The sequence below is a fragment of the Trifolium pratense genome, linkage group LG5, assembly GCF_020283565.1.
Source record: "Trifolium pratense cultivar HEN17-A07 linkage group LG5, ARS_RC_1.1, whole genome shotgun sequence".
NCBI classification, from domain to species: domain Eukaryota; kingdom Viridiplantae; phylum Streptophyta; class Magnoliopsida; order Fabales; family Fabaceae; genus Trifolium; species Trifolium pratense.
In genome coordinates this window covers 3,190,555-3,214,750 of record NC_060063.1, presented here as the reverse complement: position 1 = coordinate 3,214,750, position 24,196 = coordinate 3,190,555, and the positions used below count along the sequence as shown (strand labels likewise).

Here is a 24,196-nt window from a genome sequence, read left to right as displayed (position 1 = left end):
TTAAGAGAATGAATAAACGGCAATGTAAATTTATAAAATAGCCGTTCAAATAAGGTACTAATTTTAATTTATGAATATATATGTATAATTTTTTATTTATTTAAAATATAATTAATGACATTGATCATTAAGGTACTAATTTTAATTTTTAATTCTATTTTATATGCAGATTCGTTTGGTAGAATGATGATGGTCTCATCTAAGGCACGAATTCAAGACACTGAATAGTAGTCCTTTACCTTCTTTTTTTTTAGTTGTGTTTTTCAATTTGCTACTTATACATTTTAGAGATTTATGTTCAACTGTTGCAATGTAATGTAACTTGATTAATGATGTAGACATATATAACTTTTCTTTAATTTCAATGCTTTTGTCGAATGCATTATTTATGATAATTTTTTATGGCATAAGGTAATTTTATTAATCAAGACATAAGGTATATATGCTAAAATCGTAACACACACCATCCAATAAGGTCATATAATAGAAAATTAAAAGAAAAGGATCCCATCACAGTACACCGTGTTGCTGGAGCTAAACAACAATAACCCCAAATTTTTTAAAAACTCAAAATTAGAAAATTATGTCGCGCAATTAAATAACTGAAGACTATTAATGTGTACGATTAAATAATAAAAAATTATGTCCGCAATTTGTGACTAATTTTTTGGGTCGTGTTAACCTTAGAGTACATGTTAAGAATTCAAAGATCAAAATATTCTCTTACGTTTGTGCATTTCATTTATGAAAATTTAAAAGTTGAATTAACTGCATGAATTCAACAACAGACGTTCAGCTCATTAAAAGTCCTGTAATCGCTCCATTTTTTCAATCGGATGGTCCATATCAAACTAACAGTTGACCGATCCTATAATCCTGCTATTTTCATTTTGGTCTGTCATTCATTTTATATTAATTGCCAATATTGAAATAATTAATAGTTAATTCTAAAAACAAGGTGATAAAATATACAATGAAACCGTGTCAATTAAAGAATGCATATTTCTCTTGATTCTTCTATACATTTTTTAACGCATGACATCTCAAAAAAAGGTATTAGAACATTTATCAATTATAGAAATATGTGTATTATAGATGTATATATGTTGTTTATTTACAAGACCAAATACAAAAAATACAAAATAAACATAGTAATAATTTAGTGAACTAATTAGTAATATCAAAAACAGATCTTTATTAAGAAAAAATGCAAACATTTGAATGATCCGGTCTAATTTAATGACTATAAATAAATCAATTTTGGTCTAATTTAAAAATATTCAAATTAAAATGATTTGATACACCACAATTTTAAGTAGTCAACAAAACATTTTAAATTGAAAAAACAAGAAAAAAATGTATCACTACTAGGGGTGCTCGCGGTTCGGTTTGAATCGGTTTTGTGGCAAAAATTCATCCGATCCAAAGTTAAAATTACTCGCGGTTCAGTTCGATTTTGGATGGCTAATTAAAAAAATCCAATCCAATCCGATCCAATTTTGTGCGGTTTAATTTGGATTGGTTTTTGGATATCCAAATTACAAATTAAATTTTATTTAATTAAATATTAATATTATAAATAGATGATAAAATAATATATTTGACGTGAAATATAACACATAATATGTTAAAAATTAATATTTTGCAATGATAATTATCAAATATATTTGAAACCTATGAAATAGTAAAAACAAATAGATGAAATTGAACTAATAAGTATTATTGAGAAAATTAAAAACCAAGAATTAATATGATAATGCAATATATCATAATAATAAAAAGTTAAATAACTATTAAAAATTATGTATGCGGTTTGGTTCGGTTTGGATCGGTTTTGAAAAATCAATCCAAAATCCGATCCGATCCAGCGGTTTTCACAAAATGACATCCAAACACATCCAAAAATATTCGGTTTTTTGCGGTTTTCGGTTTTTTTGGATCGGTTTGCGGTTATTTTTTGGATTGGTTTGGATTTGAGCACCCCTAATCACTACTATTTAGGTAACTTATCAATACTTGATTCAATAATTTAAGAACAATTAATCTTTAATTTTGAATTTGTGAATTTGAAATGTATCCTTCCTTTTTTCAAAAAAAGAGAAGAAGTTGTATCCTTCCTAATATATATCTTTGCGCATAATATATACGTCTGGTGCTCATGTTTTTCTATCCCTTCTCTTTTTTTCTTTCTTTGATTTCTAAAATTTATTCTAATTTCTGATTTCTATTTCTAATTTTTCATTGTTTCTTTTGTAGGAGTTGCCGATCTCTTCCACATCAACACCTCCAATGTGCTATAGGTTGTTTATCATCGATTATCAAAATTTTCCTCATCTTTGTTTTGTGTTTTTTATTATTTAATTATTTAATTTGTCCATAAAAATTATGTGTATTTCTTCTTTCTTTTTTGAGGAGATGTGTATTTCTTTTTTATTGTGGAATTTTGTGGTTTGCATGTGTGCTATGTATATCTAATTATGGGTTGATTTTTCATTTTTTATATTGGTAGTCTTTTTTAACACTGATCTTATTTTTGGGATCATATTGGTTGATTTCATGCATATTAACAGATATTTGGTAATTTGCTTAGAGATGATTATACATGTATCCACAAACATATGTAGCTTATGCCTATATATATATATACACACACACACACGTGTATTTGACCGAAATATGGAACAAATAAACAAAATATAGATGTAATCAGTTAATGCTAGCATGTCTCTTTAGTTTTTCTACTACTTTGTTTAAGTGTCTAAACTCAATTTTTATTCCATTATTTTTACCGCATTCAGTTTATAACAAATACTATTTAATAACATTTTGCTGTTTAAAAAAAAAATTCTAACAAGCCAGCTATAATGTGCAATGGTAGAGAGCTCCTACCTGGCTAACTTTGAGCCAATTAAGTATAGATGAACTTGAATACGCTCATATGCAATGGTAGAGAGCCACTAACTTTTAAATTGTTATTTGAGGACACACTTCCAAAATATGTATATACTGGTATTTGAGTTTTCATTTACCTTTGTTGTACCTCTTCCTTTGATAATGTATATTGTGCTTTTTTAATTGTTTCAATGTCTTTGAATTGGAAATAGAACCAATTCTCAGTAATGATGGGCTATACACTAACATGGAAACAAGGTAGATGACATGTAAATAAAAATGCATTCCATGATGCTTTAGGTAAATAAAAATGCATTTCATGATGGGCTATACACCGGATGATTTCATATCATGCTATGCTACTGCCATTTAGATATATTCTTTTGTTTTCTTCTTTCCTTTTTTTAAAACATGATTTGTATTTTTTTTATTTGCGCAACCTTGACTATTTTTTTAGAGATATACAATAACATATTTCTAATTCCACAACAATCACGGGCTATGGAACATCTGATTAAAATAATATTAAATTTGTTAATTTCGTGCTAACATAATTCTTTTTGAAATGTGTAGCTTTGTTCCACATGAAACTTTTTTGCTGTGCGAGTAAATCTTATGTTGGTATATGTCTATAAAATATTTGTGGTATTATTAAGTGGTTGACTGATTTCACTAGATTTACCCTATGTGAAGTTGTTTTTCCTATTGAATATATAAGTGAAGTGATAATATATGAGAACTACATATTGTAATGTCTCCGCGTATATTTATTATGAGTTATCGATTTTGGCTTAGTTTTTACATTTAAAATTTGTTGATCAATGCAAAGTTGTAAAAAGAAAATTATTGCAAACCATATTTTTAAAATTGATAGTGATTTCAATTTTGTCATATAAATTAACTTGCAAAAATATATATGATGATGATGTCAACATCGATCTACAGCGATGATAATTTCATAATTTGTGAAAAAATTAACTATAGAATTGATTGATGAGCAGACATGATTTCCTATTTCTCAAAAAATGAATAGAACAAAACCATTGTTGCACCAAACATCTTTGAGTGAGCTCCTTTATCTCTATTTTTTTTTTACAATCCCGTTTACCCCTTTTTATTTAAAATAAAATTTAGTAATGCATGTTTAATTAAACTCTCTTAATAAAACAAAGTCTAGCTCACTCTTCATAAAAATAAAAATTTGGTCCGTCTATTCCAAAATATCATTTTTTTTGTCACAAATTAATTTTTGTTTTGGAATTTTAGTCATTTTTTAATGATACGACATGTCATTTCTAATGTGAAAAGAGGGTTCATGTTGCTTCTTATATATATATATATATATATATATATATATATATATATATATATATATATATATATATATATATATATATATATATATATATATATATATAACAAACATTGTATTAATAAGGAGTACAAATTTTACACTAATTTTACGTTATAATTTTCTTTTTTAAAATTAATTTTATACCGTTAATCAATTTTAACCATGTATTTCATCAAATCATTCCACTACATCCCACTTCAATTATATGACATGGAAAAATTTTAGATTCCTATTAGATGTCAATGTAAAATTAATTTACACCGATAGAGCATATTCGTTAAACTCTTTTTAATTATAAAAAATTTAATATTAATATGTTATTTTTTAATTGCATTTTTACCCGTGCTTGGCACGGGTCCGGATACTAGTATAGAAGAATAGAGATGAAGCATAGAAAGAAAAGAGAATATAATGTATTTCATATATGGGCAAGACTAATGGACATCCACTATATCTATACATATATATATAAAGATGATACAAAAATTTTGGTGTCGAACTTTTCATAATACCAACAATAATAGCAACAAAAATCATTTATTAACCGTACATAAAACACATCTTTTTTACCAATAAAAATCTTTTATTAACAAATTCATCATCATAACATAAGAGAGTTAGGATCTCTCCATAAGATTTTTTTTTTTTTTTACATAAGTTACATGTAGACAGACGCGGCCCGCTAGTTATTCATAACAAAAATAAATGTTTAAAAATATTTTTTTTTGGGGGGCTTACATATATTTAAAAACTGAGGTATGAGAAGCAACATTCATAGTCTCTCTCTCGCACACATCTCATTTAGCGAAGGTCAGCAAGCCACGAGCGCGAGCAACGTTCCGTCTCTACCAGCCGTCGCGTTTACTCTCAAGTCTCAACTGTAAGTCTTCTATCTACTTATCGTTTCTTTTTATACATGCAATGCAAGAATCGATTAACTATGGTTAGGGCATTGGGTCTTAGGAATTGAATTCAATCGATTAACTATGGTTAGGTCTTAGGAATTGAATTCATCCATTTAGTTATCATTTCATATAATCTTCTTCAAATATCAACTCACTAGTGTAAAGGTTAATTTTTTTATTATTGATTTCAATGAACATTTATTATGGTTAGTGGCTATGAAGCCAAACAGAAAAAATGCATTTTTTTTAATTGAGAAAGAGTAAGACATCTAATGAAGGAGCTACAAAAATGTGGGATATTGCTAGTATTCTTGAAGTTGCTAGTCTTTATCTTGATGAACATGCTCTAATGGGCACCTGCCCTAAAGCTGTAAGCGGGTTTAGTCAAGTAAAGCAGAAGGCGAAAGAAAGACAGAAGCGGGAACTAGATACCGCTCTTTTTGAGCAAATTGCTTTTAATTTTGATCTTTTAGTGTCATTTGAATAGTTTGAATTACTTTTAAACTATGACTTTTTTTTTATGTTTGATTATTTGTGAACAATGGAATTTTATTTATATAATTACATTAAAAAAAAATATTCAGCTAAAAATGCCGTATTACGTACCGGTACCCGTTCCTAGGCAACGTAGGTTAGTGGTAATGGCAGCTGTAGTGAGGGTTGTGGTTGTGTCATTACGTAGAAATAAAATTACCTGAAGTGGTCAAACTGGTAAGGGATTTGGAAAAGGCTGGAATTTGGTGTGGCTAGCTATTGGGAGATATTAGACACTCTTCAAGATGATATACCAAATGTCTAAACCGCTTGTATGGTTACTCTTAGCCTAATGTGATGACTTCAGTGTTTTAGACTCCTCGTGACCCAACACTAAGTTTCTTCTACTTAGCATTACTGCATTTCAGACACCCAGGTTTTGTGTTCTATTTTATTATTGGATTTCTGTTAGTTTCTTATTCGTATGCATATAAAGTACATCAAAATTTCAGCATAGTTAGTAAACTAGAGGGGATAACATATTAACATGTATAAATTTGAGAAAGGAATAATCCTTTGTGAAAGGAAAACCCCACAGAGATCTTCGTTTCTATTGTCATTCTTTCAGTTATTAAAAAAAATGTCTCCTTTTCTATCAACTTTGCTAATCTTGAAACTTGTAAAACATGACTTCTGAATCTAATTTTGAATCTTTTGAAGTTATGCTCGAGTCTTGAGATTTTTAAAACCTAATTCATACTTCAAATATTTTGAAGTCAGATGCAAACACTCGCCTGCTCTTCTCAATTCTCATGTGATTGACTCTTTGATGTGATTTTTTTTCAAACATGCCAACTTAAAATGCATTTTGTGATATCCATACACAGAATAATATGAAGCATGATGAATAGTTAAAAACATTAGAAGTGTTATGATATAGTTTAAGATCATGTATTCTGCCAGTATGCTTGCTTTTTGATTTCCCGTAATGGAAATCCTTTTGGTCTCAATAGAGTTCAGATCCTTTTAGTTAGAGGCCAAGTACCAAACTGTAGTGTACTATTTTGTTCCAAATTGAGAACTAGTTTATATTATGATTATATTATCATATTGTTGAAATAAATGGATTTTTCAAAGGACAGACTCATTAAACTACAGTATTGAGTAAAATAATAATAAATTAAAATATCAACAATGTGAACTATTATATTCCTTCATCTATCTGATAGAGATCCATATATGAGAGATAGAGGAAAATGGATTATTATTATTATAGTAAAGAGTATAGTGGGGTTTTATTAGTAATTAGTGAGTGACTATGAAGCACGGACACCTCTATGATTAGGTGTGTCGCAGTGTCCGATACTCGTATGACACAATATTTTTAGATTTTTCAATAGTCGATGGATAAATAAAGGTAAAATACTATCATATCTTGTTTTAAAACTTTTTTTAATAAATAACTTGCTTAACCTAAATTTATATGTATATCAATTTATATCTTTTATAAATATGTAGCGGTGTCGGTGTCCTATATTTTTTATTTTAGCGGTGTTGTTGTGTCCGTGTTGCGGTGTCCGTGTCGGAGTCGTGCTTCATATGTGAGTGACGTAAGGTGCTTAGTTGGCAAGTTTGTTATGCCTCTTAGTAGTATATTTTATTTTTATTTTTTTGAATGGCAAAATATTATTATTATTAAGACCGTAAGAAGCGGGAGAAGCGGAACTACAAAATAAAGGCGCCGTAAAAAGCAGAACACCAATGAAAAAGCTAAAAACTAACACCACCTAATAGAGGTTCACTTCTAATCCCGTTCTTAGAAGGACACTCCACAACCTCCAGACCACCAAAGAAGACCATCAACCCGACCCATAGAGATACAGCTAGACTTTAACTCCCAATCTCGAATCAAAAGTGACCGGCCCATCAAAATCCAAAAAGCAACTCCGCGAGCCAAAAATTGATGTGTCAAACGGTAGAGTGAAAACTTAGGCAGATAAGTCAAAGCTCGCAGTCCGCCGGCACACAGTTAACACCGATGCGGAAGCAGACAAACCAGATACAAAGAAAACTGCAAATCTTAGCAGCAAATCTCAACAGATTTGTACGCGGTCAGATAATCCCATATCGAAGAAGGCCAATCACACACGGCATCAACCACCTCAACCCACCCTTACCAACAGTACAATCCAAAATAGAAAAACCAAGCCAAAAACTCGTGTAGAAGCAGAAAACGTCCGGCGGAAACGAAAACGCATCCAGTGAGCTAGCCACCACCCCATCACAACACCAACAGCCACCAAAGAACCGGCGGCGCAGTCATCCACCGCACCACCAGCAACCCGCAGCCGGCCACCACCACCAAGAAAACGCCAGACCCGTCGCACAACATAACCACCAAGAACACAAAACACAGCACCGCGACTGAAGCTAATAACAAACACCAAGTGTGGCCCTTGTAACAAAGCCTCCGCCGGAACCAAACCTAAGACAAAACCACCGTGCCAGAAAAAGCACATGCTGAAAACTACCCCCAACCAAGCACCGAAACACCATGAACAGGCAGAGAACTTCCAGATCTGACGCCAACCACCGCCAAATAACCACCATCAAAGCAAAGTAATCCCTGAAACTTCCAGATCTGACGCGAAAACACCTCTGTGCGAGAGCATCGACGCCGGGGAACTGGAACCTAGGTGGTGCGGAGGGCCAAACGCTGCTCCTCGCACCACCACCTTTAAGTTTACATCACGTTTTGGAAGGAGGGAGGTGCTGTCTTGGTGGTTTGTGGTTGTAACGTTAGAGAGATGGAGGAGAACGAAAAGTTGGAGAGTAACACTAACAAATCCCTCTTAGTAGTATATATAATGAGGTGAGGGGAGTGTGAGTGGAATATGGAAGATTATTGTTTGGAGCATTATGGTTAGGCAAGGAAAGAGTCTTCTCTTTCTTTGAAGGAGCTTTGCTCTGTGGGCATTATAGGATATTCATCCTCTTGCATTAAGCTTTCATTTTCAGAAATAATACACTATACACTATTTTCCATATTTGTGCATTTTAATCCATTTCTTCTATTTTTTCTGTAAGTTGTGGGATTTTGGGTTCACAACACTATCAACCGTTTCTAATCATCTCAGCATATGGTTTGATTCCGGTTATTTAATTTGAGTTTAATTCTTTATTGTCCTTTAAATTTAGCCTTCAGTCATTTCATAGTTGGATGTCATCTCCACCATTTGCACTCTGATTTTGCTTAAAAAAAATAAAAGCAAGAATTCTTCTTCTAAAAGTTGAATGTTGCGCCTAGTTTTTTAAACCTTGTTTCAGCAGATACTAAATAGATAGTTTTTGTTGGTTTTGGAGTTTAAAATAATGCTGCATCATGTGGTTTTTTTTTCATGAAATGGAGCAAAATCTATAGTGACATTTCAAGTAAATTTATGCAGACATTCACTTTTGGGTCAAAAGTTTATTTTATGTCTGGTTGAATGTATAGTTATCACTTGCAGCTGATTTTTCACTGTATGTGATCCTAATTTCTCAATAACTTTATGCTAACTTATGACTCTTCCGCTTGAATTTGTAGCTCACTTATGACTCGGTCCACCAAGAAGGCCAATTGTGGTGATCATATTGATCGAATAAGTGACTTACCAAGTAATGTCATTGATGGCATCCTAAAAGACTTGAACATCTCAGAGCTAGTTAGTACCAGTATTCTGTCTAGAAACTGGAGGTATATGTGGATGTCAGTCCCAGAACTTGTGTTTCGCAAAGACTTTTTCAGTAGGTTCGAGGATCTTGATGACCTTGGCCCTGAGATTTCAAGAATTATCACAGACATTCTTTTCCTTCACAATGGGCCGATATATAAGTTTAGTCTTGACATCCCTTGGTTATCCAAAAAATTGACGATCACAACTGAATACCTCAATAAGTGGATTCTGTTTTTGTCAAAGAGGGGCATTAAAGATCTTCAGCTTCTGAACAATGGATGGTTTTTCTTTAAAATGCCATCTCACATCTTCTCTTGCCAAGAACTGACTCACTTTACATTATCCGGATTTAACTTGTCAGTTCCACCTAATTTTTGTGGCTTCAAAAAATTGTTGGACCTTTGCTTAGAATGTAATATATATGAGTTTGGTGCACTTGAGAATCTTATTTCTGGCTGCCCATTACTTGAAAAGCTCAGCATAATATTGTATGGAGATTTGAAGTCAGTTTGTCTCAAAAAAGCAAAGAATCTGATTGATCTTAGAATCAAGAATTATCATGTAAGGGGGGTATCTGATTTAATCATAAGTTTGCCAAAAATTCAGAGGCTTACAATGGAATCATATGAGGTTAGGAAACAACATCTCTAATATTAGTCTACTTATTTATTTATTCATTATGGTTCTGTTGGATAATATTCTGACCAGTGTTTTTATTCGATAGATTTGATCTAACAAAAATATTAAAAAAATATTCTGTTGGCTGTTGCACTTTTTCTTTTAGTTGGACAACTCTGCATGGCATGATTTTTTCGCAATGAGTGTAACCCAAGTTCAATAACAGTATAATACAAAATACAATGTTACTTCTAATATTCCAATCTCAGTTTGATCTTTTTTTAAACTTATCTTTTATTGTATATTTGAGAGGGAAGCAATGTTGCATTTTATTGATGGTTCAATAATATTTCCACTATTTTTTACATTGAAAGTTGTGTTAATTATACACTTAGGGTTGTAAAAATATACCTAATTCCTTGGTTGTTTGTACGCATAGCTCTATGCAGATATGATTTCTCCAACACAGCTAACAAGCTTAAAGTATTTGAAATTATATGGTTTGAATTTGGTTAAAAGAACAGCAGTTTTGTATATTGTTAGTGTACTCAAAAGTGCTTCTGACCTGGTGGAACTTGATATCCAGGTGACCATGAATACCCTATGCTTTCTTAGCTTGTCTTTCTATTGTCATATTTTGACTCTCTTAGTTTTTACTATAATTTAGAATGATGGTGAACAAGAGCCAGACCAACCGGAGCAGTTAGACTTAGAATGCAATAGTTGTTGCCTTAGTCAACTTCAGACGGTGAATATCAATATCAGCGACACAATCAACTTTAAACATGCAATGAGTTTGATACGGTTCATACTTGCAAATTCCTCATCTTTAAAGACTCTTACTTTTAAAGTTGGTTTTTGTCATAAGATATTGGATGCAGCTATGCTGTCAAGCATTCCACAAGACTTGTTATGTATGAAACGAGCATCTCAAAGAGCACGCGTTGAATTCCGTCATTTATAGATGCCATACCCGGCACCATACCTAGTACTTGTTGGGTATTTTATTACTGTACATGTTAATTATGAAAGACTTATTTGTAATTTTTTTTTTGTTAAATGTTATAAGAACCAATTTGCAAATTTTGAAAATGTTTAGGGACCAAATTTGGGATTTTGGGTGTACCACAATTATGCTGAGAAACCACTCCATCACTATATATTGTTTTAGCATTGATGATTGTATTTATATGCATTGTGCCTCATTTGGAAATCAATCAATTTATTTTTTTGGTAATATTACAGTTCTACATTGCCTAATACACAAGTCACTTCCTTGAAGTGATTGTGTATCCGTTTGCTTACTACACAAGTCATCTCCTCAAGTGATTGTGTACCTTTGCTTAGTGTATAGCTTATGTAGAGTAGCATAGCATATAGTTTGTTAGAAGTTTGTTAGAAGATTGTTAGTAGCTTGTTAGAGTTAGTTAGAACTATCTACACCTATATAAAGGTGATTGTAACTACTTTTGCATCATTGATCAATAATAATAACTTTGAAGCTTTCAACATGCTTCTTCTTCTTCAATCTTTCTCTACCATTTTCGTTATCTTCAATAACTTCATGATGGTATCAGAGCTCTTCTGAGCTCTGCTGCGCATCGCTTTGCTTCCAAATGGCTCGTGGTGGTCATAACAACACTGCCGGTGGTTCAAACACCGTGCTTGTCCAAGATCCGTCAAACAATCCCGGCGACGTTTACTACGTTCATCCTTCCGATGGACCTACTACTGTGGTGGTGAAACCTGTTCTCAACCATTCGAATTATCAGGCCTGGGCGCGATCTATGAAGCGCGCTCTTGGAGGTAAGAATAAGCTTGATTTTGTTGATGGAACAATTGAAGTTCCTGGTGAATTTGAACCTAATTTCAAGGCTTGGAATAGATGCAATATGTTGATTCATTCATGGATCATGAACTCTGTTGATGAATCAATTGCGCAAAGTATTGTTTTTCTTGATAACGCCATTGATGTATGGAATGAACTTAAGGAACGTTTTTCACAAGGCGATTACATTAGGATTTCAGAATTGCAATGTGAAATCTATAGCATGAAACAAGATTCACGCTCTGTTTCTGAGTTTTTTACTGCTCTCAAGTCTCTATGGGAAGAACTTGAATCGTATTTTCCTACTCCTGTTTGCTCTTGTCCAATGCGTTGTATTTGCAATACTGGTGTACGCAATGCTAAGCATCAACATGAGGTTACTCGATCCATTCGATTTTTAACTGGTTTGAATGATAATTTCGATTCAGTGCGCGCTCAAATCTTGTTGATGCATCCATTACCTGCGATTAATCGCATCTTTTCTATGGTTATTCAACAAGAGAGGCATTATAATTCCATTCATTGTGATGAATCTAAAGTGCTTGTGAATGCTAGTGACAGCAGAAAGCCACAAGGCCGTGGGCGTGGTTATTCAGCTGGCTCTAGTTCATCTGGTTCAGGCAATAGGTCGAACAGTTACGGTGCAAAGAACAAAGAGTGTTCCTTCTGTGGTAGAACCAATCACATTGTTGAGAATTGTTATAGAAAACATGGATTTCCTCCTCATTTTGGAAAATCTAATGCTTCAGCCAACAATGCTTCTCAAGATGAAAGGGAAGATGTTGGTGACAATCAAGGTGCTCGTATTAGTGATTTTGGCTTCACAAAGGAACAATGCTCACAGTTATTGCATCTCCTTCAAAGTTCACAATCTGGCAATCAAGGCTCCTCTTCTAATGCTGGTAATCAAGGATCTTCCTCCACTCAAGTCAATATTGCTAGTGGACATGTTACTTCAGGTACAAGTAACTTAGTATGTACTTTGCACAGTTCTAGTCCTGGTAAATGGATTGTTGACTCAGGTGCAAGTGATCACATTTGTTCTTCCTTAGATTACTTCAGCTCATACAAGTCCATCCAACCAGTTACAATTAAATTGCCTAATGGACAAGTTTCCATTGCAAATTATTCTGGTTCAGTGAAACTTTCATCCATTTTCACTATTTCACATGTTTTGTTTGTCCCTGAGTTCAATTTGAATTTGATCTCAGTCCCTAAACTTTGCCTTGATGACCATTTTATTGTGACTTTTGATAATGATGAATGTTTGATACAGGAAAAGAAGAACTTGAAGATGACTGGTTTGGCTAAGCTCAATGGAGGATTGTATTACTTTAATCAAGACCATGTTCAGCCTAAGTCCACAACCATTGCTTCCTCTCAACTCACTCCTGCTCATGTCATTCCTAAAGAAGCCTTATGGCATTTTAGATTGGGACATTTGTCCAACAGTAGATTGATAGAAATGCATAAACAATTTCCCTTTGTTAATGTTGATGATCATGCTGTATGTGATATTTGCCATTATGCAAAACACAGAAAATCTAAATTTTCCCTTAGTTCAAATAAAGCTAAACATTGCTATGAACTTTTCCATTTTGATATATGGGGTCCTTTTTCTACTCCTTCTGTCCATGGACATAAGTATTTTGTTACTGCACTTGATGACCATAGTAGATTTACTTGGATCATTCTTTGTAAAGCTAAATCTGAAGTTACTACTCTTGTCCAACACTTCTTAACAATGATAGAAAATCAGTACAATTGTCATGTTAAAACTGTTAGGACAGATAATGGACCTGAATTTTTTATGCCAAACTTTTATGCTTCTAAGGGAATTGAACATCAAACTTCATGTGTTGAAACTCCTCAGCAAAATGGGCGTGTAGAGAGAAAGCACCAGCACATTTTGAATGTGGGAAGGGCTTTACTCTTTCAATCTAAACTGCCTAAACAATATTGGTCTTATGCAGTTTTGCAGGCCACTTACATAATAAATAGAGTCTCTACTCCTTTGTTACACAATAAATCTCCTTACTTCATTAGATTTAATCATGATCCTGATCTAAATGAATTGAAAATCTTTGGTTCATTGTGCTTTGCTTCCACCCTTTCAAATCATAGAACCAAATTTGATAGTAGAGCTAGAAAAGCAGTTTACTTAGGACACAAGTCAGGTGTCAAAGGAGCAGTTTTGCTTGATTTACATACCAAATCCATCTTTATTTCAAGAAATGTAACATATCATGAACACATTTTACCTTATCAAAACCACACTCCACCTTTCCAATGGACTTACCATTCCATTCATTCTTCCACTGATGACATTCCTGCATCAGACACCATTGACAATACTATCACCCCCTCTGCTCCTATTTTTGATGATGACTTTCTTGTTACCACCCAAAGCCATCCACCTATACACACTACACCACACATTTCTGATTCTCCATCCTCTCCATCTCCTTCATCTTCTCCATCTCCTTCACCTCTCCCTGTCATTAGAAAATCTACAAGAGTGAGATCTCAACCTGGTCACTTGAATGATTATGTATGCAATCTCTCTAATGCTCATTCCAAATCATCATCTCAAGGTATGCTTTATCCTATTTCAGACTTTCATTCTTGTGCTAACCTCTCTACTTCCCATACCAAATTTGTTTTGTCTGTTAATAGTGACATTGAACCTAGTACTTACAAACAAGCTAGTTTGCAAGATTGTTGGGTTCAAGCAATGAATGCAGAACTTCATGCCTTAGAACAGAACAAAACCTGGATCATAGTTGATGCACCACCAAATGTAAAGCCTATAGGGAGCAAATGGGTTTACAAGGTGAAGCATAAGGCAGATGGATCCATAGAGAGGTACAAAGCACGTCTTGTAGCTAAAGGATACACACAGGTTGAAGGTATTGACTTCTTTGAGACATTCTCACCTGTTGCTAAGATCACCACTGTGAGGACCTTGATAGCTTTAGCTGCCATTCAGTCTTGGCACTTGCATCAGCTGGATGTAAACAATGCATTCTTGCATGGTGAGTTGCAAGAAGAAGTTTACATGTCCATTCCTCAGGGTGTTACTACTTCAAGGCCAAATCAAGTTTGTAAGTTGCTGAAATCCCTATATGGCCTAAAACAGGCCAGCAGGAAGTGGTATGAGAAACTTACTGGTGTTTTACTAGCTCAAGGTTATGTGCAATCTAGTTCAGATCATTCATTATTCACACTTTCCAAACATTCTAGTTTCACTGCTCTTTTGGTTTATGTGGATGATATCATTTTGGCTGGTGATTCACTTGATGAATTCACTCACATAAAACAGCTATTGGATGATTTGTTCAAAATTAAGGACCTTGGTCAGTTGAAATATTTTCTTGGCATTGAAGTAGCACATTCCAATCAAGGTATCACTCTTTGTCAACGAAAGTATTGCCTTGATTTGCTACAAGACACTGGCTTACTTGGAGCTAAGCCTGCAAAGACACCACTAGATCCTTCTGTCAAGCTGCATCAAGATACATCTCCACCATATGCAGATATTGCTAGTTATAGGAGATTGGTTGGTAAATTGTTGTATTTGACTACAACAAGGCCAGACATTGCTTTTGTAACTCAGCAACTTAGCCAATTTCTGACTTCACCAACCCAAGTTCACTATGATACAGCTTGTAGAGTGATCAAATACCTCAAAGGCTCACCTGGTCGAGGATTGTTCTTTAGCAGGTCTTCAAAATTGCAATTGCTTGGTTTTACTGATGCTGACTGGGCTGGTTGTCTTGACACACGACGTTCTACTTCAGGTTATTGTTTCTTTCTTGGCTCCTCTTTGATTTCATGGTGTGCCAAGAAGCAACACACTATAGCTCGCAGCTCCTCAGAAGCAGAATATCGTGCCTTATCCTTTGCTGCTTGCGAGCTCCAATGGCTTGCTTACTTGCTCAAAGATTTAAGAGTGTCCTGTGTCAAGCCTCCTGTGCTGTATTGTGACAACCAAAGTGCACTTCACATTGCAGCCAATCCAGTCTTTCATGAGCGCACCAAACATCTTGAGATTGACTGTCATTTTGTTAGAGAAAAATTGCAGCAGGATGTTTTCAAATTGCTTCCCATTCACACCAAGTCTCAACTTGCAGATTTCTTTACCAAGCCTCTTCCACCCAAGTCGTTTCATTCCTTCATTTCCAAGCTCAACATGATTGACATTTACCATGTTTAGCTTGAGGGAGGGTATTACAGTTCTACATTGCCTAATACACAAGTCACTTCCTTGAAGTGATTGTGTATCCGTTTGCTTACTACACAAGTCATCTCCTCAAGTGATTGTGTACCTTTGCTTAGTGTATAGCTTATGTAGAGTAGCATAGCATATAGTTTGTTAGAAGTTTGTTAGAAGATTGTTAGTAGCTTGTTAGAGTTAGTTAGAACTATCTACACCTATATAAAGGTGATTGTAACTACTTTTGCATCATTGATCAATAATAATAACTTTGAAGCTTTCAACATGCTTCTTCTTCTTCAATCTTTCTCTACCATTTTCGTTATCTTCAATAACTTCATGAGGTAACAATCAATCAAATATTTCAACAGGTAGCTTCTCTCAAAAACTCTTATTCAATATTATGTTTGTATAATATCTCAATTTTATCACATTCTATTTCAAATAATTAGAATTCCTACTTTGAGTTTTATCGATTCGTTTCTAGAATCCTATTTCCCGTCTCAATTGGTATCTTGAGCCTTCGATTTGATGGCGTGATGACTGCTAGACACAAGCCTGTGAAAATTTTGAGAGCTCTCGAAGAGAAGATGGAAATGAGTTTTTGTGTGGTATGAAATGAGCCTTTTACTCAAATCGTGCATTTCCTTGATATAACATAGTGTACAATCTTTAACGTTTCCTTGATTGGGGAAATAGGAAGTGGCATAGTGATACTTCTCTCCAATCTATTGCATACACTACTCATATTTGAAACCTATTGTCATATTAGGTCAAACTCCTGTGTGCTTTTGGTGGTTGAATAACTTAAATGACCAAAATGAAACAAAAAGACTTAATAAACCAATTAATGTTTATAATTTCAGGGGCTAAAATGAACCAATAAAAATATAAAGACCAAAATAAAATCTAAAATAAATTTAAGGGACTAAAATTATAATTTAGCCTTAAGATAATTAGTTATATACACATTTATAATTTCAGGGAATAAAATGAACTTAAACAACATATTTTATTTCTTTTTTTTTTTTGAGAGGGAATTCTTAAGAAAACGACTAAAGGGTGAAAACTTTTGTGTGTGATTTTTTAATGACTCATCATTTTAGCTATCAATTAAATAAAAAAATATTTATTATGTTCATATCTTATTCTAATTTTTTATCTATTATACTAATATCTCTATCTTATTTTAATTTTTTAATGTAATTTCTTATCCTATCGTGTCTCTGTCTTATTCCATTTTTATCTAACTTATCATCTTATCTTATCATAATAAAAACACAACAAAGGGGAAACAAAAAAAAAACACAACAAAGAATATAGGAGTAGCTTATAGTGGATGAGTGAGAGAATAGTTATTGATCTTAACTGTTGATCAGAACAGGTGATGGTCAGCTGGTAGTCCGTTAAGCAGGTGGTTGACGGCGGGTCGAGCAGCTGATCCACGGAGGGGGTTGTACCTGCAGGTGCTTCGTTGCCAAAGTTAGAGAGATAAAGAGAGCACTAAGATACAAGAGAGAAAAAGTAAGTGAGTGAATAGTTATCTTGCTCTCCTGTGTAGGAGAGCTTTTATAGCCCCCAGCGTTGTGCCAAAAAGGTCCACTTAATGAATTGTATTTGGTTGACCCAATAAGAAAGACTGCTAAGATATTTCCCTTTGGTAATGGGAAGAGCAGTAATCTGCTCTTATCCTGGTAGAGTTATTCCACCATGCTATGCTGATGTAGATACGGTGGCACACCGTATTGGCCCAAGTGGGTGTGATGTTGGGCTAACTCTAGTTTCAATCCAGAGCAATTATAATTTCAGTTTGAGTGGTGTTATATTATAAGGATAAAAATTGAAGAAAATATAAAAAGTTATAAGCTGAAACGCAACTTGAAATAACATTTCAAGAAAAAAATATAAGTTAGTCAAAAAAATTCTTACTAGTTCATTAAGTTACTCTCTCTGTCTCATTTTAAATGACTTATTTGACCATTTCATACTGTTTAAGGAAAATCTAATAATTAAAGATAGAAAAATATGATTTTTTACTTAATTGCTCTTAGTATTGATACTTTTATTTAAAAATCGTGAAAGTAGAAATTATGAGAGGATGTTCCCGTGAGCGTAGCTCAGTTGGTAGGAACATCGCACTTTATGTGCAGGAGTCCGGGTTCAAACTCGGGACACTCCACTTATTCACCTTTAAGATGGATTTTCTAACCACTAGACTACTTGACAAAAAAAAAAGAAATTGTGAGAGAATATAATTGTAAAGTATTGCATTAAAAGTTGAATAGGTCAAATATTTTGGATTTTTTTTACAAATTTCTGGGATAAGTTTTTATTTCTTTTGGAGTATTTATTATTTAAAAAAAAAAAACAAAGGGTGCTTGTTAAAAAAATAAAAACAAAGGGAGTATAAGCTGGAAAAGGATTTCCTGCAATAACTGCACGATGCAATATCAATCAGAGTTGTTCGATTTAATTTTAATGGCCAAAATTGTTTTAACCGAAAAACATAATTTTTAATATAAACTCTCCGATCTAAGATCAATAACTGAGATTGAAAACTGTGTCTAATAATTTCAGCAAAAATCTTAATCCATATAAGTTATCTTACTCCTTATCTATACCAAATTATAATTCACTTAAGATAATTTTATAAATTAAATCATAATTTATTTTCCTCATACAATATTAGTCACATTTTTGTGTAATATAATTAAAGCGGCTTATAATTTGTTACCGATAAAATATGAGAAAATTGAATATGCATTGATAGTATAAAAAAATTTTACACACTGTGAATCAATGACAACTATGTATCCGCCACGTCATCCCACTTTCTTCATGTGACATGGAAGATTGGTGATTTCTTATTAGATAACCGTCTAAAATTATTTGATGTTTTCTCTTTAGGCCCTCGTGGTTCTTTTTTTCTTTGAATTTTACTTTTTTGCCCTTCGTTAAAAACTTCGGTTGTTACAAACCGAATTTCTTTTGCCTTGAAAAAAAAAATCGGTTTCTATTAACCGAATTTTCCCTGAATTTAGAACTAAAAAAAACCTTTTTTTAGCAAAATTATTTGGAGGCATAAAAAATACATGGAAGACCTTAAAAAAAACATCATATTATTTTACATCGCAGGTACATCTCACCGTTAAACTTCATATAATATTTACGTTACCAAAAATATCCTTACTACCAATACTACCAAGTAGTTAGCAATAATGGTTTGCACGACTAAAGACAACTAGATCAACCAACAATCTTTTTTTTTTTTTTGATAATAACCAACAATCTTTTTAGTTCCAACTTTCAACTCAACTCAACACAAAGTACAATCTATTCCTTCAATTCATCATAATCTCATCTAATCCAATCTCAAAACTCAAAACAAACTTTCCCAGATTTTACTCATTTCATCATCATCATGATGGCATCTTCACAAAGAGTACCAAAATTAGGATCTTTCCGTCATAGTTTCTTGGAAAGAAAAGAGAAACTGTTATCAATGAAAGGTGGTGTTGGCGGCGGCGGTTATTCTCAAATCGGAATTCCATTACTAGAATCCGATGACGAAGATTTATTTCCAGGAAATTGGAAACGGAAGTGTTGTACTTTTAGTGGTTTTTCTAATTGGATCGTTGATTTTTGTAAGAAAGTGAAGCGCGTGGCTTTAAGAGCGTGGGAAATGGGTCATTCTGATCCAAGAAAGATTATTTTTTCTATCAAGATGGGTCTTGCTTTGATTATTATGTCATTGTTGATTTTTCTTAAGCAACCTTTTCCAGATGTTGGTAGATATTCTGTTTGGGCTATTCTTACTGTTGTTGTCGTCTTCGAATTCAGCATAGGTAAAATTCACTTTTTTAAATATATTTACATTTCCATAGTTCATTTCGGCCGCGATGTAGGTAAAGTCGATTCATCCTAGGGAACTAGTTAATTAATAAGAATTTAAACCCACTTGGGTTGGTGCATTGGTATTGACTTTTGACCTGGGAGTGTGCTCCTCTTGAGGTCTGAGGTTCGATTCTCTCTTGCGCCAATTTGGGTTGGCTAATTTAGCTTCTTCAGAAAAAAAAAAAAATAAACTAGTATGAATTTACTTTTTTTAGTTGATTAATGGATTATTTAATCAGTAGTAAACTGATGTTAACTTTTAAGATTAAATAAATACGGGATGGAATTAATAATGTAGGAATGTCTTCCATGAAAAAAGGGAAGAAATTTGATTTAAATAGTTGACCATAGGAAATTGAATTGTGGGGGTACTTACTGATATTAGTATGTTAATGTTTGTTTGGGAAATCAATCAGGATTGAATACTTTCATTTTAATATTTCAATTTGTGATAATGAAAGGTTATATATAATACATGTTCCAAACTTGCTGCTTTGCTTAATCCTCTTCCACACAAAAAGGTGAATTGTATAATATTCATATACTTTGTCTTTTAGTGTTAAATTGAAAACTTTGAACATAAACAGTTGACCTAAGTACACTTTTATCAAGAAAAAACATGACCTACATTGACTAGAGTATGACTTACATAGAGCTTGTAAACTTTACCCAATCACAATACAAAAGCCGATTTTGTAGGGTTGAGCTAGAACTAAAATTTAAAGCGAGATTAGAATCTATCCTACAATGTTATTGAACCACCATATGGCAATTCCGACACATGACTTAAATAGAACTTATAAAGCTTAGACAATGCTTAAGTGAAGTATAAACAATTCTCACCTTACAAACCAGTTTTATTTTACAGGATTTAGGTCCAAAACCATAAAAAAATTCATCATACTTTCTGTTGGGTCAACCCAAACATAAGTATAAACTTTTCACTCAAAAACAATATTTAATCGCAATGTATTCATGCAGGAGCAACACTAAGCAAAGGTCTAAACAGAGGATTAGGGACTTTATCAGCTGGAGGACTTGCTTTAGCATTGGGAATGCTATCAAATTTAGCTGGAGAATGGGAAGAAATTGTAATAATGGTTAGCATCTTCGTCGCAGGTCTGATTTTTGAATCACTTTCATCTAATCTCATTTTTCCTTTGGCATACGCCTTGTTTTTCTGATAATATGATATGTGATTGATAGGATTTTTTGCCACATATGCAAAACAGTACCCAACAATGAAGGCTTATGAATACGGTTTCCGTGTGTTCTTGATCACCTATTGTTATGTTCTTGTATCCGGATATCGAACTGGAGAATTTACTCATACGGCTGTAAATAGATTTTTGCTCATTGCTCTTGGTGCTGCTGTATCTGTTGGTGTAAATGTGTGCATATATCCAATCTGGGCCGGCGAGGATCTACATAATCTTGTTGCGAAAAATTTCGCGGGCGTTGCAACATCATTAGAAGGTCGAGTACAATAAATTTTCTTATTAAAATTTACAACATTTACAGCCTGTTTGGATTGACTTTTTTGAGCTCATCTACTGACATAAAGACTTTGGGAGAGCTTATGAAAATGGCTTATGACATATCTATAATATGTTTTCAGCATATTTCTATAAGTTCGTCAGAATAACTTATGAAAACAGTTTGGCAGACTTTATATTATCTTGTTATAGAAATAACTTGTATATAAGCACTTATAGCATAAGGGCTTAATTCAGCTGTTTATCCCAACAAAGCCTTAATTTGTAATAACCAACTACTCTAACATTTAGTTTTGCAGCTTCATAACCTTTTTTTCCTTTATTGAAAAGCTTTGTTTTAGTTTCTTTTCAGGTGTTGTGAATAACTACCTTAACTGTATTGAATACGAGAGGGTGCCTTCGAAAATTCTTACGTACCAAGCTTCTGATGATGTAGTTTACAGTGGATACAGATCAGCTGTTGAATCTACAAGCACAGAGGATGCATTGGTATTATTATCTTTATCTGCTTAACTTTTCTGTCTGTTTTATGGAGAAAAAAATGTTCATATTTCTGACTCATCGTTGTGTTCGCGTAATGTTGATTGAAGATGAGTTTTGCTATCTGGGAGCCACCTCATGGTCGTTACAAGATGTTTAGATATCCATGGAAAAATTATGTTAAAGTAAGTGGAGCACTCAGACATTGTGCATTTATGGTCATGGCTATGCATGGATGTATACTTTCTGAAATTCAGGTACTCCTTATGTGGCTACTTTTTCTGTTACATAGACTTAAAAAAATTTGTGTTGGGATTTTTCTTCCTTGCACTGGTGCATATTAGTTCTATTAAGTGTTTTAAGTAAGTTTAATATATATAGTGAAGTTTTAATTTTGAAGGGGAAACCATATTCTATACTGGATTGAACAGTAATTGATAAGTTATTGAAATAGTACTTATGAAATCACACTTACTCTCAGACACAGACACATGACTAACATTGGCACGTAGACACCGATAATAACTTAAGAAAATGGAAGTGATTGAATGTAACTATATGTGTAGGTGTTTGACACAAACCCTTTTCGGATACCGGACATGCCTTTAATCTGAAGTGTCGGTACTGCATAGTTGATACATGTTTCCAGAAATGACTATTTGTTCAATTGTTGTATTTGATTCTTGGAATGTAAGAAAGCTTTCGTCTAGCCTGATATGAACGATCAAATTTATCTTTTTAGCTTTATAGAAAACTTGCTAATGATTGTAAACCACAGATTTGGGGTAAACTATTTGGCCATTCTGAAACTTAAGCTTCCCCTTTTTGTTATCCTCTACCCCTTCGAAGTTCGAACCCCTTCACATCAAACTCAAGAATATTCTTAATGTGCTAAACTAGGGATGCTGTGTGTGAGTCAATCTTAATGGTTTCCTGTATATGATTGTGATAGTAGTTTGTAATAGGACTCTCAAACATATCATTTTAAGTTAGCTTATCTATGTTCGTATATACTTAAGTTGCACTAATTTTTCTTATACATGTGATGTTATGGTTTCTTAATCATAAAAAGTAATTAGAATACTGCTTAGGTGGCACCCTCTGCAGTCTGCACAGTGGTGCCAATCGCAGATTGCAAAAAAAAAATGGTTTTGTTTGAATTTCGCTACGATTCAACACTATATTGCTGCTGTAGTCACTATTTGATAACGCTTGGTAATAAATCAAGTATTGCGGAATAATAGCAGTTCGATAAAATTCCGCTACACTGTTGTGCTGCTATATCCACAATTTGACAACACTGCCTTTCCATCACTAGATTAGTATTTAATTTTCTCAAATAAAACATGTATCTTTGTTATTTTTAAACATATGCATATACACATGTACTAAACCGCACCTTTTTGACAAATATAGGCTCCAGCCGACAAGAGGCAAGTTTTCCGCAATGAGCTTAAGAAGGTAGGTTCCGAAGCAGCTAGAGTCCTACGCGAACTAGGTAACAAAGTTAAAAACATGGAGAAACTAGGCGAAGAAGACATTCTTTTCGATGTACACGAAGCAGCAGAAGAATTACAAATGAAGATCGACAAAAAATCCTTCCTTCTTGTAAATGCAGAGCTTTGGGAAATCGGTAACAGGCCAAGAAACGAGAATGTTTCTCAAGACCTCTTACAAATGGATGAAGAAAGACATTTCTTACAGTACAAGTCACTAAGTGAAGCTGTGCTTGATCTAAGATCAGTTAATGTTCCAAAAAGTTGGGAAGATAGTGTTGTTGCACCCGACAACAACATTAAACCTGTGAATGTCGTTACTGATGAAAACATGCTTATGAAACAAACATCTTGGCCTGCACAATTTTCATTTCAAGCTGATTCAATGCCAAAAGATGAACCATCAAAAACCTATGAAAGTGCTAGTTCATTAACTTTGGCAACATTTACATCACTTTTGATTGAATTTGTGGCAAGGCTACAGAACCTTGTTGATTCTTTTGAAGAATTAGGTGAGAAAGCAAAGTTTAAGGACCCTCTTCAGCAACAAGAACCTGTAACTTCTGGTTGGACTAGGTTGTTTAATTGTTTCAAATCTAAGGATTGACATATACCTCTGGCGCCAATTTGGGTGGGCTAATTTAGCTTCTTCAAAAAAAGGATTGACATATACACTTAATACTTGTAACATGTATTGTGACATGGATAGATCTTTAGTAAAAAAAAAAATGTATCATGACATGGATAGATCTAAATGTTGGTGTCCCAAAATCAAAATGTGCATTACTTATTCTTCTGAACATTTCTTCTAGCTGTAGATCTTAATT

The 24,196-nt window shown here is 33.5% G+C and overlaps 2 protein-coding genes across 5 annotated transcripts; both read left to right on the top strand.

Annotated features, from left to right (window-relative positions):
• The first annotated feature begins 5,012 nt into the window (after positions 1 to 5,012).
• On the top strand, positions 5,013 to 11,188 carry LOC123885412 (F-box/FBD/LRR-repeat protein At1g13570-like). Of its 3 annotated transcripts, none has more exons than XM_045934693.1 (4): positions 5,013 to 5,126; positions 9,212 to 9,971; positions 10,399 to 10,545; positions 10,627 to 11,185. In XM_045934693.1, the coding sequence occupies exons 2-4, from the start codon at positions 9,219 to 9,221 to the stop codon at positions 10,921 to 10,923; spliced, it is 1,197 nt and encodes a 398-aa protein (XP_045790649.1). In that variant the 5' UTR covers positions 5,013 to 5,126; positions 9,212 to 9,218; the 3' UTR covers positions 10,924 to 11,185. The 3 variants fall into 3 exon arrangements, with proteins under 3 accessions (XP_045790649.1, XP_045790650.1, XP_045790648.1); XM_045934692.1 differs by lacking the exon at positions 5,013 to 5,126 and adding an exon at positions 7,286 to 8,497; XM_045934694.1 differs by lacking the exons at positions 5,013 to 5,126; positions 10,399 to 10,545 and adding an exon at positions 7,274 to 8,497 and having other exon boundaries at positions 10,627 to 11,188.
• An 8,088-nt stretch (positions 11,189 to 19,276) lies between these two features.
• Positions 19,277 to 24,169, top strand: LOC123885428 (aluminum-activated malate transporter 9-like). Of its 2 annotated transcripts, XM_045934709.1 has the most exons (7): positions 19,289 to 19,848; positions 20,879 to 21,016; positions 21,104 to 21,373; positions 21,746 to 21,882; positions 21,984 to 22,130; positions 23,290 to 23,977; positions 24,037 to 24,169. In XM_045934709.1, the coding sequence occupies exons 1-6, from the start codon at positions 19,425 to 19,427 to the stop codon at positions 23,974 to 23,976; spliced, it is 1,803 nt and encodes a 600-aa protein (XP_045790665.1). In that variant the 5' UTR covers positions 19,289 to 19,424; the 3' UTR covers position 23,977; positions 24,037 to 24,169. The 2 variants fall into 2 exon arrangements, with proteins under 2 accessions (XP_045790666.1, XP_045790665.1); XM_045934710.1 differs by having other exon boundaries at positions 19,277 to 19,848; positions 23,290 to 24,169.
• The last annotated feature ends 27 nt before the right edge of the window (positions 24,170 to 24,196 follow it).

Coding starts and splice junctions, on each gene's coding strand:
- LOC123885412 (XM_045934692.1), top strand. CDS start 8,433: ATGGAGGAGAACGAAAAGTTGGAGAGTAACACTAACAAATCCCTCTTA. Junction 9,972..10,398: donor TTACAATGGAATCATATGAG/GTTAGGAAACAA, acceptor TTGTACGCATAG/CTCTATGCAGATATGATTTC. Junction 10,546..10,626: donor TGGTGGAACTTGATATCCAG/GTGACCATGAAT, acceptor ACTATAATTTAG/AATGATGGTGAACAAGAGCC.
- LOC123885428 (XM_045934710.1), top strand. CDS start 19,425: ATGATGGCATCTTCACAAAGAGTACCAAAATTAGGATCTTTCCGTCAT. Junction 19,849..20,878: donor CGTCTTCGAATTCAGCATAG/GTAAAATTCACT, acceptor GTATTCATGCAG/GAGCAACACTAAGCAAAGGT. Junction 21,883..21,983: donor CAAGCACAGAGGATGCATTG/GTATTATTATCT, acceptor TGTTGATTGAAG/ATGAGTTTTGCTATCTGGGA.